The sequence below is a fragment of the Apus apus genome, chromosome Z (assembly GCF_020740795.1).
Source record: "Apus apus isolate bApuApu2 chromosome Z, bApuApu2.pri.cur, whole genome shotgun sequence".
Classification (NCBI taxonomy): Eukaryota; Metazoa; Chordata; class Aves; order Apodiformes; family Apodidae; genus Apus; species Apus apus.
The window spans coordinates 36,891,944-36,909,270 of record NC_067312.1 but is presented as its reverse complement, the minus strand read 5'-3'; the positions used below and the strand labels follow the sequence as shown (position 1 = coordinate 36,909,270).

Here is a 17,327-nt window from a genome sequence, read left to right as displayed (position 1 = left end):
TCTGAAGAACAAATGCTTATTTGTAGTACAAAATTCACATCTGGCCTAACCCATGTGGCTTGAATAATTTTGTTCAAGTGAGACCCCATGGATTTAACTTTATTTTATTTTTTTTAACACTTCACTGAAGGCACACATCCTTTGCTGATGTAGCTATTCTACAGCAGTCTCATTCATTCAGTCCCACCAAGCAGCAGAGTGGGCTGCTGATGGAGAGGAAAGCAGGCTTCTCCACAGATGGTAGTGTAAGAAAATGAATTAATGGAAGCTATGTTGTGGGAAGCATGGCTGCAGGGCAGTGTTAATCAGAGGTAGCTTCTGCTCAGATGCCTTTTTCTCCCAGTCTCTTACTCAGAACTGTGGTAACTAGGTATCTCTGCATTTCAATAGGCAGATTTTCAAACCTGTTTGATAGTAGTACAGACAGTGGAAGAAAGCAAGCATCATATCATCTTGCCTTGCAGAGGGGTGATGAGGTTGATTTGCTGCAGGGTAATTTGTTTATTTTTTTCATTGCTTTATAGCACTTGCAATAAGGCAGGTGTCTTCTGGAAGACTCACCATCTTTTCCCCAGAAAGTTCACAGACCAAACTTCAGCGGTGATAAAATGAGTTATGAAAAGGGAGGACAGATAAACAAGGACAAAGTTTACATCCACACAGTCCTAAAAAATATCCCTAGGATGTCTGCACATAAAGTAGGCAAGAATGTTAAGAGTTATGTTTTTCATAGCAGCTTGTGGGGAATGCATAAAAACTTAGAAAAGAACAATTAAAGAGTTAAGAGTGTGAAAATAACTTAGTGAAGGAGAGTTGAGTGGAACTTCTATACCTGCATCCCACTCAGTTCCTCTCTGCTCATGGTTTGTTAAATGATTTGTTTTCTGTCATTAACAGTCCTGTACAAATATGGAGAAAAACAAGAGAACTTGTTTAAAATAATAAATCTGTTTACCAGATCCGAAGTCTTTGTGCACCATATACTTAGAACCTATCCTTTACCATCACATCAGTGGTTAGTTAGATTTGCCAGCCATTTACAAACATGAGACTCTAATGGAAATAATTACTGAACAATGTATAATATACTTTCTCAGTACAGCATAGTATAATATACTGTAGGATTGAAAGGATTTAAGTTATCTTTTATTTTGCTACTCTGAAAAAGGATTTCAGCTTGGAGTGATGTAGAGCAAGTGGAATACCCATCTGTAGACAACATGAGACATTCACGAGACAGCACATTTAGTGCTAGAATATTTATTAGTGATCCAGAGATCCCATATACTTGTGTTCTGTATTGTATTCTGTTTTCATCCTGTAATCTGTTGTTATGCTTTATGACTCTGCATATAGTTTTTATCTCTACAGGCTTTTTAGCAATGCCATACAGCAAATATTAGAGAAAATATATGGTTATTTCTTAACAAAAAGGGGCAAAGGTGTGTTTCCTAAGAATGAACACAATTTAAGCTTTTATATGCAGGGATAAAACTGTAGAGAAGCAGTAGACAGGAGGAAGAATTATGCTTCATTTTGAATACGTTCATATTATGGACAGCAAGGTAAACTGACTGAAATACAAAGTGTGAGAATGCTAAAGGTGAATTGTCTAAGCATTACATGTGATGCAGAGAAAGAATTTTGTAGCTTGAGATGAAAATAAAGTCATTACAATAATTCCCGGTGTTATTTGCCTTAATCTAGTACGTGAATACAGAGCAATCTAAAGAGGGAAGGGTAATCTTATTTGTGTTCGGTGTGAAGCAGAGTCTAGCAGAGTCTATCTGGGATGCATTTTCTCTCAGCACTGTTTCCTGTAATGCAACTTTTCCTTTAGCTACTCTGCTCCCATTTAAGAAGCAGCTGGTGGTAGGTGTGTGAGAGGTGTCCCTACCTGCAAGACTGGCACTCTGGGGCAGTAGTACAGAGAATGAGCATTTTCTCAGTTTGTATGGCTGCAGGTGTTGTAATTAACCTTATACTTTGGTGCTTTCTTTGTCATTATCTACATAAGGTACAGTTAAACCTGAATTTGTATTAGTCTTGCTTTGGAGAGAAATCCCACTAGCATGTCCAGAACATGCTTGCCGTATGGCAGAAAGCATTGAGCTAGCATAAATTTACTGTTCTTTGAGCTGTGTTCAGGAGGTGATGAGACATTCATTTTGAGGAGGTTGTTGCCAACAAGGACAGATCCTGGCCTGGCACATTAGCAACCAAAATATCAGAGCCAACAAAAGGTAGGTTAGTCTGAAACTGGCAACATTTTAATGGGTTTTTGTCATCTTTGTCAATACAAAAAACCACTAACGCACCTGTGCAGTAGACAGTAATGCCCTAATCAGCAAAAGAACAATGGTACTTTTCCTCTCTGTGCCCTTTCTGGTAGCAAAGGCAGTTGTTGTCACAGTGTGCACCATTTGCTACAAATGCAAGTAGTTTCCTAATCTAAAATTCATTAGCTGAAGTTGTTTCTCCTGCTAATTAGTCTCATTCTTTCATTTCTTGGAGCTTCAGAAGGTGTTGATAATAGATTAAAATATTCAAGAGTACAGGCACCATACACTGTCAGCTGTACAATTGCAGCTGATATATTGACTCAGGGCCACTTTTTAAATCATGACATGAGGTTAATAGGAAGAAAAATTTATTTCAGTCTCTAAGAGAGAACTTGTAGCACAGAAGATAATCAGTTTTTATTGCTTGTTCTACAGCAGGAGAGTATTTAAGAGGAGTTGAAAGAAATAAGAGGCTTAGGTTTAAAACTAGATTTTGCAGCCTTAATGGGCATTACAAGAGTGTCTGAGTAAGGAAGAATGCATGAAAGATAAGTTTTTCAATTTGCATTTGTAGATTCCAATAAATATACTTTTATAATCTTAAAATAGATTAATCAAGAACGTTTCCTCTAAGGCTTGAGAAGCAGCTTGTTGTCTCTTCCTTGGATTCTGTTAATGATCTCAAAATAATAATAATAAAGAAGTTAGGCCAAAACAAGTGTTTGTATTGAGATGAATTTCAAAGTTGGGTTTGTTTTCATTTTAAGGCTTGTGAAAAGAAAAAATTCATTTGCTAAGTCAATATTGGGTGACCAGCCCTCAGTGGGGTTAACTTTTAACAGTTGTTCACAAATCATTGACTTTGGGATCAGCAATTGCCTTCAGCATGCTGTAGCTGCTATCAGTTTGTTTTAAAACAGTTTGTAAAGTATCCTGTGTTACTTCATACATTGACTTTCTGTTAAACCCATTGCCATGATTCCTGCAGAAATGATGGGTGATTACTAATGGCACTCTTGAATAGAAATGGAAATCAACAGGAAGGTAATAGTATGTGTAAGATCTGCACTGTACCAGTACAGAGCCTTACATTCTACACTCCAGAGGCTGTAGTTTTCTTTCAAATTTGCAGAAATCGTACAGAGACTGTTTATGAGCTTGAAAGGTGATCCAGATTTATCCTCTTGAAATCACATTGGCAGGTTATTTGCCTTTTTTTAATGGCTTTATCCTCTCTTGTTAATAAAATACAGTGCTGTGTGCTATCTATTGCTCTTCCACAGTCCCTTACTGTGGCAGTGAGCAGGGTGGTCGTCCTGCTGTGAAGCAGAAAGCCTATTTGTATGTGTACGGGTTTAATCAAAGTTACATAATTATGGCTTTTGTTGGGCGATAATAATTCATGAATACGAGGCCTTTCAAGGAAAGAAGAACGTGAATCTTCTTACAACACAAAGCCAAATCTTTTCAGTAGTCAAAGTGCCAGTCTAAGAATGGTGTTGGTGTTTGTTCCTACCAAATTTTCTGTTCTGAGCTGTTACACAAGTACAAGTTCTGCTTGGTGTGCAAGCAGAATTATTTAGGAGCTACACATCTATCTTTTCTAAAAATAAGCAATCTAGCATATGCTGTTTTGAGAGCTATAACAAGAGTAGTTTTGTCTACTTGAGCCCTTTTTTAATGTCATTTCCACTCCTGAAATGTTCTTATTTACGTGCTGAAGTTGTTCTGACCGTGAAACTTCTGTTGTTCTTTGCTTTCGCTGAGACAGTCTTGTTTCTTTGGTGGGTGGGAGGTGAAACCTGAAAACAGGAACCAAAATAGTATCTTCAAACTGGTGAAAGAATGCTAATTTCTTATTTTGACACAGGTCTGCCATTTTTTTGTCCATCCAGCAGGTTTGTCTAGACAGCATGAGAAAGTTTCAGAGATGGTCTCAATTTATCTAAATACAGTATCACAATTTGTCACTATCCTTCCAAACCCTTTTCACCCTTGCAAGCCCTGTTTGTTCAATTTAAGACATTTCACTCTCTGCATATAGATTTTTATACAGAGATTTTTCTTCCTCATCACTTCAGTTTCTCTCTGTATTCTCCCCAGTTAATGCACCTCATGTATTGACCATTAAGCAGAACTTAATACATATATTTGTATCCAAAACTTGCATTTAAACCATCTGCCTGTATTGTGATGCCTTGGCATGTGTGTGCAATTGCCTGGAATTTCTGTTTTTTTCCAGAAGATTATCTGAAGTAGTTTGAATGTCCAGTAGTGTTTGGTGTTTCTTTTAAATCTTTTAACTTAAAAGTAGTTATCTCTCTGAGGTCTAGGAGGTAAAAATGATATGGCATTGTTATTATGAAAATTATTAATAGTTTAGCATATAATGTTACTGATAACAGAAATCTATTTTTTGCAAACTCATGCTTGATTTCTTACTTTCTACACAGACTACATCCTCAGCTATTAAAGGTGCTATCCAGCTGGGAATAGGATACACAGTAGGAAACCTTACATCAAAACCAGACAGAGATGTTCTTATGCAAGACTTCTATGTCGTGGAAAGTGTCTTTCTGCCAAGGTAAGGACAAGTCAATTCAATTATTTTTCAATATAATTTCATAATTAAAGTCTTAACTAGATATTTCAAACAAGGATTGTTTTCGAGTTCTAACAAAATGGGGTTAGAGTAAATTTAATGTATGAGAACTTGAAAATTGCTCTGTCATCATGTTGCCATTGAAAGTGAACGCAGGGAGAAAACTGGAAAGATCACACTTCAGCTGAAATTTGAAACTTGTCTCTTCTGGAGAAGGAAAGTAATTGTGACACTTTCAATTTCAAGAAGCTGGTAATTAAAATTGGAAGTGATTTGTGGCTCCGTATGCAATGAAGTGTTATGTCCAACATTCACATGCATAGTTCAGTTTTTAAAAACTGAGAATACTTGCTATTTTGTTTAGATGTCATCAACATTTATGAAAATTGAAGTCCTGCAGTATTAAGAGAAATGCAAGAATTTACACTGCATTATAAAATTTTAGCCATGACTTTAGCCTGTGATCAGGCTCAGCTCTTGCTAGCTGACTGCACGTTGTGCACCATTACTGCTTTGCATTTAGCCACCTCCAGTTCTATCACTGCCGTGTTAATGGTGTAGAATTTGTAAGAATACAGTTATGCTTATAAGAAAAATCAAGGTCGTACTAATTTGGGGGCTTCAGAAGCTCACGTACAATACTGGCTAACTTTTTCAAGTTACATATGGACAGAGAAGGTTTAGTAAAAATGTATTCAAAATTAGGATTACTTGCTCTCTTCAGTGTTTTCTATGTTCTTAGAAGTGCTAAGTACCAGTAATGTCCACCATTTCTGTAAGAACATGCTGTGTATGCAGTACTCCCTGCATTTGGGAATGCCTTCTGTGGGTTTTCAACATTTTTGTTCATGTGTAGTTTTAATGCCTCTTCATAAACTGTTTCTCATAATTTACAATCCTTAAAAACTACTGATGTCATGAAAAAAAGCTAAAATGACAATGTAGTGTTAAACTGACAATGTGCAAAATAATTGCAGGCACAAGTTGGTATCTCCTCATGTAAATTCCTGTTTTCCTCTGTTCTGGCATATTCTTTAAGGAGAAGAAAAAGTATTTCTTATTTTAATTGTAGCTTTTACATTACATTATTTAGTTCCTAATAATTCAGAATATTTGTATCCTCATTCTGATATTAGCTGCAGGGTTTATGCACAGCTGTGTAGTCTTCCTGTTATAGATTAGGTAAATACAGAGAAGTTAACTATGTGCATGTGTTTTCATACACTGGAATCACAAAATTTCGTTGAAAAAAAATCCAAATTACAGCTGAGAAATTTGCATATCATGTAGCAAAGTTTTTACTGGGCTGAAAAACAGAGTGAGAAAGTATAAGCCATCCTAGTTGTGAAATGTGGCAGTGATGCAGGCTTCTGTAATTTGTTTAGCTGTGGTACCAGCTTTGTTGTTCATGGAAATTAAATTAAACACACATGCTAAAAGTGTTTTATTACATAACAGTTTCAAAAAAAATTCCAATCTCTTTCTTACCATAGTAGCAAAGAAGCGATTAAAATGAAATGGTTTGCGGTCCATGATATTGCATATGTCTTCTCTCCTATAAAGCTTACATGCATGTACACTTGGAAATGAGGTTTCTCTGTTTTCTGTTGGTTTTAAGGTGGAGCTGGGGGACATCCCTGCTGCCTTAAAAAGAAAACAAAGGTAGAAGGAATAGCCTGTGTGCACTAACATAGAATTTATTCTAAGAGCTTTAGTAGCATTTTTCTGGTCAGTTTCCTATAAATAAATATTAAGAAAATTAGACAAATGAAAGTAATTGCAAGAGCAGCATGACACTTGATTTCTTATGATTATGCATAGAACTGTCAAATTTCAAGTCCTTCCTATGTCTTAATGTATGTTCATTATTCTAAAACGATTTCAAACAGAAGTTTGCATAAATTGTTATAGTTTAGGATAGTACATAATGATACAAGGTTATTTCCTACTGGTTGAGGGTGTTGGAACATTGAGTTTTTCATTATGGCATTATATAAATTACTCCTGGATCTATAGGTAGCTTTGTTACCCTACTGGGACATAAAAAGCTAAGGTCACATGGGTTTTCAAGGTAAGTCTGTGCTCCCAAGGTGCATTTATGGTACTCCTCACTTTTTCTAGGAGAGGCAGTATTGTTAGAAGTCATTATTTTATTGACTTTCCCTCCCCTTTGCATTGGTCTGTGTTGAAAGCAATTAATTGAAATGAGTTACACCAGCAAATCCAGTTATCTGACCTCTACCTGGAAGCACCCTGGAGCAAGCTGAAGTTAAGAAATTTTTTTGCCACATGTCTACAGCTGGAGGATAATCTGTCAGTGCAGCAAGTGTGGTGCTGAAAGCAGGCAGCTTATAAAGCCAGGCCCAGAATTTTTCCATGTGTTTTGAGTACGCATAATTCAGCTGAGCTTCCTCTTCAGTGTAGCTGATTCACAGCAGTTTGCTTTTTTGCAAGCTGTCCTGCTCTACCTCCTCTCATGTTTTCCCTGACTCCACCTCTCGTCATCTGGGTCTGGCAGCAAGGTGAGAGGACAGCTCTTTTTCAGTCATAGGCACACCTGCTGCTTTCACAGCAACACAAGCACTGTTACGGTGGTAGTGATAAAATAGATGTGAGCCAGTAGAAATGCTATAAAACAGCAGCCTGTATGCCAGCAAGCAAAACAGTGTTATCTGTGCCCTTTTACTGTTAGGGGAAAATAACCAACAGCTGTTTACAAATTTTCAGTTGCAGAAGATAAGTAGTTTCTGTGTATCTCTCAGCCCCTGAAGTACACTCCAGCACCACCTGTACGTCAGCTTCGGTAACCAGAGCAAAACACTTCCAGCAGTGTTCAGGATTCATGAAGGAGGAAGAAGAAAACCAGGGTAAAAAAAAAAAAAAAAGTGGTCAGTTCAGTCCTGAATGTAACTGCCTTGCTTATTGTGGCAGTGAATAACTCCATGGATTTCAGGTTATGCCTGTTATCAAGTGATTTTGTAACTGGGTAAATTGGTCAGAGTTTTAGCCCAGATTCATGTAAGTGTTCATTTCAGGAACTGACTTTGAGTGAAGCATAGGGGGTGGATTTGAATTGCAAAGGTGCTTGCTTTCAGTTGTACATTGAAGTGGTGGAGGAAGTAGAAAAGTGTTTTTGTTGCTTTCAGCTTCATGGTGTGGCATCTCCTTCATCCCTTTTTCTGCAGGCTGGCCAGGAGTTTATAACATGGTGCTTTTGGGAACTGAGGCATTATTAGGGGCGTTATAAAGGAGTTCATTGAAAACTGCCATCCAGATTGAGTTTGAATGGCACTGTGCAAATGTGCTCTTTGGACTGAGAAACAAATGCAGTCTGCAGTGACCCAGTTGATTCTGAAGATAGTGCCTGAAGTCTCCACCAGCTTCCTGAATAGGATAAAACTGCAGGGGGAAATACTCCAAGTAACCTGCCTTTTGGCTTTTAAACACTGCTTTGGAAATCCAGCCACAGAGTCACTTACCTGGTGCTGGTACTGCAGTACTCCAGAAGTGGCTGGAGGGTTCAGTGAGAAGGTTGAGCATCTGCCTGTGCTATCAACACTCTGTCCTAGGGTTCAGCTGTGTGGGGCATATTCTTCCCTTCCTGAATTATCCACTGTGTCCTGGACTTCCTTGGTTGGAACCAGGTCATATCTTGGTGGTACATTTTGTCTCTAAATCAGTCATTTGTCAAGTGTTTCAATAGCTGTTTGATTCCAATGTAGAGCTGGCTCCAAGTGATGTGAACATGGTCAGAAAGGATCGTTTCTGAGCTAATAAGCCTAGCTGTGTCAGCAGTGGTGGCTCAAGCTAGTTGCTCAGCCATGGGGCCATGCAGCTGCCTGCGAGGTGGCAATGTGGGCATCTTGCTTAAGCATTTCCAGCAGACATGTACTAAGTAAGCAGATACTCTTTATGAGGCCTGACAAGCCAAACTGGAGCTGCTCCATTCAGTCAGCTAAGTTTGTGTAGTCTGCCATTTGCAGCTTCAGAAATATGGAGCATTTGAAGCAAGGCACTATGTTTCAGGCTCCATCTTTGTTTTCTTATATGGAGGTTGCTGCTAAGCACAGCTGTGCATGTGATCTTTTTGCAGCAAGCTGTTGATCAGTCTTGTGCACTTCCCTTGCTAGTGCTCTTTATTTTCAGGGTCTAGACCCTATGTATTGAGAACACTTGCTATAATTTCTAATTTAACTAAAAAGTCTGTTAGATTCTGTTGAGCTGTATGCACCCTACAGTCATCTGTACAGTGAACTGTTTCAATTCCAAATTGCTTTATTGTGATGCTAAAGAAAGATTATTTGGTGCTTTTTGCTATTTATTGTCAAAAGCTTAACATTGTATTATAATAGTATTTGAATGGCAGACCAAATAAGTAGGCAAAAATACTAACAAAAGTAAAACCCTGGATCTATTTTAACCAGTCTGGGCTTAAACCTACACCTAAACCTAAAGTATACTGTTTTCTGATATGTTTTTCAGGAAATATTGAGGAAAAATGAGGAAAATTGACACTTGCCCTTGGACATACCTTTTTACCAAAATTGTGTCATAAGTTACATAATGGGCTAAGTAGTGTCTTTGTAATAAAAGAACAATCTGCAGGCTCAGTGTCAATAGTACTCAGTGTTCACACTAGTGCTTAGATGTTGTGCAACTTAGGCCTCTGAATTTGTTTCCAGTTGGGCAGTTCCACAAGACAGATAAGGAAGTGGCCTGAAGCCTTTGATAAAACACTGCTGCTCTTTGGTACTTCAGTTGCAGAGGTGCACAGGATGCCCCAAGTGTTGAAACACTTTTTATGGTTTGTGAGTAGAGTGATAGCATAGATAGGAGGAAGTAGTTTCTGTTTGCAAAACAAACAGTATTCAAAATGAGGACACTGTGGCAACAAGAACAAAAGCACGTTCATTATTAATTACTTGTCTTAGCTACTTGTGCTAGTGTCAAATTCTTGGTAAACCTGTGATAACCTCGATATTTGTGTGGTTATGTAGACAAACTATTTTTTAAAGTACTCTTGAGCTCCTTTGCTTTGGTGGCATCTGCCGTTGGTTGTGAAATAATGTCTGTGTATTCAGCTGTTATATACATATGGCTGGCTTGACTTGTTTTGAAGATATTTACTATTCACAGCTGTATTTTAAAGCTGCCTTGCAGAGGACTGCTTAGGACAGCATGTAGTAACCAGAAGTATAGGAGAACATGTAGTGAGATACAAGGATATTACCTCTGGACTTTACTGCACAGTATGAAAGAAACAAACACATACCTGTTTGTACAGGTGGCCATGGTATCTGCTTCCATCATGTAGGAAACAGTTTCTTCCCTGAAATGAAATAAAGGAAATAAATACACCCAAAGCATTCCTTGATCTGTGAGTATGTATTTATCCCTTATGAGGAAAGGCTGAGGGAGCTGAGTCTCTTTAGCTTGGAGAAGAGGAGAGTGAGGGGCAACCTCATCAATGTTTACAAATGTGCTAAGGGCAAGTGTCAGGAGGATGGAGCCAGGCTTTTTTCAGTGATGTCCAGTGATAGGACAAGGGACAGTGGGTGCAAACTGGAGCATAGGAGGTTCCATGTAAACATCAGAAAAAACTTCTTTACTGTGAGAGTGACAGAGCATTGGAACAGGCTGCCCAGAGAGGTTGTGGAGTCTCCTTTGCTGGAGACATTCAAAACCCGCCTGGACGCCTTCCTGTGTGATGTGCTCTGGGTGACCCTGCTCTGGCAGGGGGGTTGGACTGGATGATCTTTTGAGGTCCCTTCCAACCCCTAAGATTCTGTGATTTGCTCTGAATACACAGAATTTCCCTCTGTTTAGGTGCTGTTCCAAAGTAAGTGCTGTTTTCAATTATTCTCGAGTAAGTCTCCACTTGCTATGCATTACTGTCCACTTGCACGCCCAGTATTGATCATTTTACTCTATATGTATTTATTGAATGGTTTGACCCATAGCGTTATAGCAAACCTCGTACCTTCATTTCAGCCTGGTGAAGTTCCAAAAACACAGTATGTCTTCTGGTATAGTAAGGACATGTAGTCTATTGTCATGCTTTCTCAAAAGAAGCTTTTGCTACGGCTGCAGGAAGCAGATTTATAAAGGTATTTATGTACAGAAAGGGAAGGCTTTTTTATGAACTTCAGATTATTAATCTTCCCTGATAATGACCTGATGCTTCAGCAGAGAACACTTTTCTGTTCTTCTCTGCATCTTGCAACAATTAAATGTATTTACAAATACACCTTCAGGTTCCCAGCGTAGCTACGTATTATCCCTTTGGCATCCTCATACTGCACAAAAATTGAACTAGATGCATCCAACTGTATAAAACCATGTCAGACAAGACTGGCAGTATTCTGAGCTGCTGAAAGGCCTTATAAAAAAAGAGCATAAGACAACTTAATTGTAAAGAAAACCTACTATCTTCAGCCTAGTATCCTATTGCTTTCTATTTTTTAATGTTGTCACCATTTGACTTGGGTTCAACAACAACGTTCTCGGTCCCCTCCCCCTCCCACCCAGCTGGGGAAGGAGAGAGAGAAAGAGAGACTTTGCTGGATTGAAAACTCAACTACACCGCTTTAATTAAACACTAATGACAAAAGAAAATATATACAATTATATACAAATATGTTCAGGTATGTGCAAAAGCCTCTTGCCTCCCTCCACCCCCAGCAACTCCCACAGCATCTCCTGAGCTGCAAACAGTCCCGAAAAATCCCGGAGCTGCTGGAGAAAGCACAGAGTATTGAGGGTCAGGAGAGCTTGAGCCTGGGGGTCGAGGGTGTTGGATGGACAGAGTCCTCCCTGGACACCAGCCATGGAGAGAAGAGAAAGGAAGCAGAAGCAGGAAGGAAGTTGTCTTCTGTGGTCTCTGACCTTCCTCTGAGCTTACGTAGATATATGGAATGGAATATCTCTGGCCAGTTTTGCTGTCTGTCTAACTCAGCCTCCTACAGGGGGGTCATAGATCTCCCCGTAGTGTCTGAGCCAGCAGAGTAAAGATGTGACCTTGAAGATCCAGCAGTTAGAAAAACATTCCACCGTTTGTTATCATTCCTAGCTGGAACACTCTGCTACTAGTTAAAAGAAAGCTTACTGAAAAAAAAAAAAAAAAAATCAGTAGAAGGAAAATTGGCTTCACGCTGGCTCAAACCAGGACAACTGTATAATGGAACAGTAAAATACATGTGGATTTTATGTTAATACCTTGGAGTTGTGATAGTGTAGACTAGAAAGTGATCTGGTGAGTTCATTAGAACTAGGCATCTCTCACTAGCTGTTAACCATATGGTTTAGCACCCCAAAAGCAGCAGCATTATTCTAATGTCTTTTTATATATCCTTGTTGTCTACAACTGACTGAAATCCTGTAGTTTTTTTCCCTCCTTTCATCTCCTATTCAAGAGTATGAAGTATAGGCATTTCTGGACCCTGAGAAAGCTTGTTCTCCAGCTCTTATTGTTTAGTTAATAGAAGTTCAGTTCTGTTGGGTTTTGGCAGTATGTGTGTGGGGGTAGCTAGGTGGTTTGAGTCGACTTCTGTCATTAAATTGTTTTTAATGGATGGTGACAAGTTCAAATTACAAGAATTAGTTGTAAAGGATCAAAACTCCTAAATGTTTTCACGGTGTTTAATTTAGTCTTTGCTGGAATGCTGCTTAGAGTTTATTCCTTTTCATAGCTCTATGAATTCCTAGCTTTTTTCCTCTCTTTCTCATGCACTCTCCCCTCTCCCTCCCTCCCCTCTCTCTTCTGTCTCTCAAGACTCATGTAACTTCAGCCTAAAAATACAGTGAAATAGTAAATATAAAGACAAGACAAAACAAGCTAAGGAGTCAACAATATTTTTTCTGTTTCTTTGGTTTTGTTTTTTGTTGTGTTTTTTTTCCTTTATGAAAGACTGTCTTCCAGGCTGGACAACCTAGCAGTCTTTGTGTTTCTTCAAGCTGGAAACTGTACTGCACACCCTTTTCCAGAATTTACCAATTGATTGAGTTGTGGTAAAATATGTCTTGACAGGCAGATAAACAGAAAACCACTTTTAAGTTCAGCAAAACTGAAGTGACTTCCCAATTCTAGACTGACCCAGCAAGAAAGACAGAGATACCGTAACTGCAGTTATCCTGCAGAAGAGACTAATGCTGAGGGTGGTGTTCCATAGATAAGTCTAGCTAATAATCAAATGTTGGCTGGCACCAAAAGCCTATGTAGTCCTGCTTCTTTCCCACTGTTCAGACTGCACAGTTCTACCCTATCTGTTGTACTGTCTTTTGTGTCCCGTCAGACTCCCCTGCAGACTAGTTCATGTCACCAAGCTAGCAGGAAGTCCAAACTTTCTGCAAGACCTTAAATGAAGTGGGGTAACCCTTCCTGCCTCAGGAAACTATTGGACTGGCTTACCTTGTAAGGGTATCAGAAGTTGTAGCCTTAGTTTAAACCCAGTCTTTTTGCAAATAGATGTGCGTGATGAAAACGGTAATTTCCTTTAAGGAAGGAGAAAGGGATTTACTGGCAATACTCTGTCTCTCTCAGACATTTCTGTTATACTGATTGATGGTGATAGGGAGGTTTATTTGCATTTATGACTCCTGTCTTAGAAGGCCAGTGGCTGAGTTACGCAGTGTTACAGGAAAACAAGCTGCAGGAAGTCACTGAATATTACTCAGTAATAATTGCTTTTGGTTTGTTTTTGTTTTCAGTGAAGGGAGCAATCTTACCCCTGCTCATCATTACCCTGACTTCAGATTTAAGACGTATGCACCTTTTGCCTTCCGCTATTTCAGAGAACTTTTTGGTATCAAGCCTGACGATTACTTGGTAAGAGCCTGCAGTTTTCCTTTGAGTTGCAAATGATTATAGTGTATGCTAGTTTCATAGTGACAGAAGAGGCTGCTTTAGTGGTCCCAAACAGGTAGTGAATTTTGTGTGGGGGGTGGTATATAACTAGTGAATATTTGTAGTGTTTAGTTCTTCATCTTTGAGACAATTCCTGTAAAAACCTACCTTGTTAATTGTCTAGAGTTACATGAGTATTACTTCTCATTCAGGTCCTTGTTTCTAGAGAAGTTATAATTAGTACTTGCGTGACTTCTAACAACTGACTTCTAGTAAAGTAATAATTTTATTTGCATTATTTAATCACTTCTTTAATGAAGTGTTTGTCTGCAAATGTTCCCAGCTAGCCTTGAGAAAAATGGGTAGCCAGCTGAAAGAGAAGCATTTTAGAATATCTCCTTTGTTCTCTGTATTTTACATTTTGAAGACTTACTCCTCCTGAGTATTCAAGTGTTTATGTGAGAAAACAGTCATGCATTTGCTGCCATCATAAAATCATTAGGGTTGAAAGGGATCTTAAAGATCAGCAGTTCCAACCCCGCTTCCATGAGCAGGGAACCCTACCAGTAGACCAGGTTGCACAAAACCTCGCCCAGCTTGGTCTTAAAAACCTCCAGGGATGGGGCATCAACAACCTCCCTGGGCAACCCATTCCAGTTCCTCACCACCCTTATAGTGAAGAATTTCTTCCTAATATCTAACCTAAATCTCCCCTCTCTCAGTTTAAAACCATTACCCCTTGTCCTATCACTGTCTTCTCTGATGAAAAGACCCTCCCCAGCTTTCCTGTAGGCCCCTTTCATGTACTGGAAGGTGCTATAAGGTCTCCCTGCAGCCTTCTCTTCTCTAGGCTGAACAGCCCCAACTCTTGGTGGCCCATCTCTGGACTCTCTCCAACAGGTCTATATTATTCTTGTGCTGAGGGCACCAGAACTGTACACAGGATTCCAGATGGGGTCCCACCAGAGCAGAGTAGAGGGGCAGAATCACCTCCCTGGCCCTGCTGGCCACACTTCTTTTGATGCAGCCCAGGATGGGGTTGGCCTTCTGGGCTGCAAGCACACACTGGCAGCTCATGTCAAGCTTCTCATCGACTATCACCCCCAAGTCCTTCTCCTCAGGACTGCTCTCCAGACATTCTTCCCCCAGCCTGTATTTTTGCCTGGGGTTGCACCGACCCAGGTGCAGGACCTTGCACTTGGCCTTGTTGAACTTCATGAGGTTGGCACTGGCCCACCTCTCCAGCCTGTCAGGGTCCCTCTGGATGGCATCCCTTCCTTCTAGGGTGTCAGCTACTCCACGCAGCTTGGTATCATCAGCAAACTTGCTGAGGATACACTCAATCCCACTCTCCATGTCTCCAACAAAGATGTTACACAGCACTGGTCCCAATACTGACCCCTGAGGGACACCACTTGTCACCTGCCTCCATTTGGACATTGAACCATTGACCACAACTCTCTGGGTGTGGCCATCCAGCCAATCTCTTATCCACCAAGTGGTTCATCTGTCAAATCCATGCCTTGTCAGTTTGGAGACCAGGATGTCATGTGGGGCAGTGTCAAACCCTTGCACAAATCCAGGCAGATGACATCAGTTGCTCTGCCACCATCCACCATCCCTGTAGCCTTGTTGTAGAAGGCCACCAGATTGGTCAGGCATGACTTGCCCTTAGTGACGCCATGTTGGCTGTCACCAATCACCTCTTTATTTTCCATGTGCCTTAGCAGACTTTCCAGGTGGATCTGCTCCATGATCTTGCTGGGCACACTGACTGGCCTGTAGTTCCCTGGGTCATCCTTTTTCCCCTTTTTAAAAACAGGGGCTATGTTCCCTTTTTTCCCATCAGCAGGAACCTTACCAGACTGCCATGACCTCTCAAATATGACGGACAGAGGCTTAGCAACTACATCTGCCAGCTCCCTCAGGACCCATGGGTGAATCCCATCAGGTCCCATAGATTTACGCACCTTCAGCTTCTTTAAATGCTCACGAACCTACTCTACACCTACAGTGGGGGTAATTCACTCTCCCAGTCCCTGCTTTACCTGTTTTGGCCTTGGTGTTGAGGCTGAAGCACTTGCCAGAGAAGACTGAAGCAAAGAAGTCATTGAGGACCTCAGCCTTCTCAATATCCTGTGTTTCCTTCAGGAGAGGGCCTACATTCTCCTTGGTTGTCCTTTTCTTCCCAACATACCTATAGAAGCTTTTCTGTTTGTTACTAACATCCCTGCTGAGATTTAATTCTAGCAGGGATTTGGCTCTCCTAACCTGATCCCTAGCTGCTCAGACAACCTCTCTGAAATCCTCCCAGGATACCTGCCCTAGCTTTCATCCCCCGTATGCTTTCTTCTTCAGTTTGAGCTTCTCCACGAGCCGCATAAAAGTATGCTTCACTTGGTAGAACCCCTTTGTGCACTGCAGGGAAAAGAAGCCAATATTTTAGTTCTGTAGTCTTGCTTTTGGGAGGGTAGAGTGAAAGCAGAAAGCTGGATTGCTTTCTAAATGTTTGCCTCATGTGTAGTTGCAGTGACAAATGCCAAAGATTTACAGTTTCACCTTTTCCGAGGAGGTTAAGCAGTAATGCACTGTGGGAGTCAGACTGGATAACAAGGGTAAATGCATTTGAACAGCTGGTAAAATTAAATTTTAACTGGCAACCTCATGGAATACTGGCGGTTTGCTGGGAAACTTCTTTATCATAAAGTACATAATTGCCACAGGATTGGGGATTTTCTTACTTTTCAGTTTTAATTGGATTTTCATAACCATCCAGTCAAAATCAGCTGTGTTGTTTGTGTAGCAACAGTTGGTGAACAGACTTTAATTTTACAGAAATGAACTTAACTGTGAAATTACCAACAAACTGTGTAGGTTAATAACTCGTGCTTATGCTATGCTGTTTTATTGAGCTTTAATGTTCAGGATAATTGCTCTCAAATGCTTACAACAATGACAATTACTCATGAAGCTTTATGTGTTTTGGCAAGAAAAATGCAGGCAGTACAACTGTTGATTTGCTCTGAAGGTCTGTAGTGTTAAGGCTCAGCAATGCTGTTCTGAGGACAATTGCAACTATAGCACTAGTAAGAAATGTCTCATATTAATTGGAACTGAGTGAACTGGAGAAGCAGGAAGAGAAACAGTGAACATTTTTATAGCATGCAAAAGTTTCTTAAAAATTACAAGCTTGGGAAAAGCCTCAGCTGGAGCCAGGGAAAGAAAATGCAGTAAGGCAGTGGTTAGAGTCCATAGGAAGCATGCTTCTTTAATTCAACTGCTCACAAAAAAGAATATACTTAATAGATTTTCTTGTATCAGTTTTCTTTGCTATCACCACCACTGAAATATATGGCAATACTCTAGTTAAAATTAATTAAAGCTGTTTTCAACAAACCTGGTTTTTTATGTGGAATTCCTCAACTCATGTCAGGCAGTGACCCAGTAAACCAGACATTTGTAACTGAAACAGTTATTCCTTTTGTTCTGAGGAGACAATAAGTCAAACTGCACTGTGAAGAGTAATTCCCTGGTGCTTACACTACTCAGAATTCATATTGTATGTAGATTTGTTTCTTTCAAAGACTGAAGCCTTAAAATA

General features: G+C 39.9%; 1 protein-coding gene across 6 annotated transcripts in view; it reads left to right on the top strand.

Annotated features, from left to right (window-relative positions):
- Window positions 1-17,327, top strand: part of PIP5K1B (phosphatidylinositol-4-phosphate 5-kinase type 1 beta) — a 97,645-nt gene that overhangs the window by 37,337 nt on the left and 42,981 nt on the right. For 5 of the 6 annotated variants that reach the window (XM_051643621.1, XM_051643619.1, XM_051643622.1 and 2 more), the window contains 3 exons: window positions 4,153-4,180; window positions 4,736-4,866; window positions 13,591-13,708. In XM_051643621.1, the coding sequence (XP_051499581.1) occupies window positions 4,153-4,180; window positions 4,736-4,866; window positions 13,591-13,708 (277 nt within the window). The remainder of the gene's footprint in view (window positions 1-4,152; window positions 4,181-4,735; window positions 4,867-13,590; window positions 13,709-17,327) is intronic. The other variant, XM_051643624.1, reaches the window with a different exon arrangement.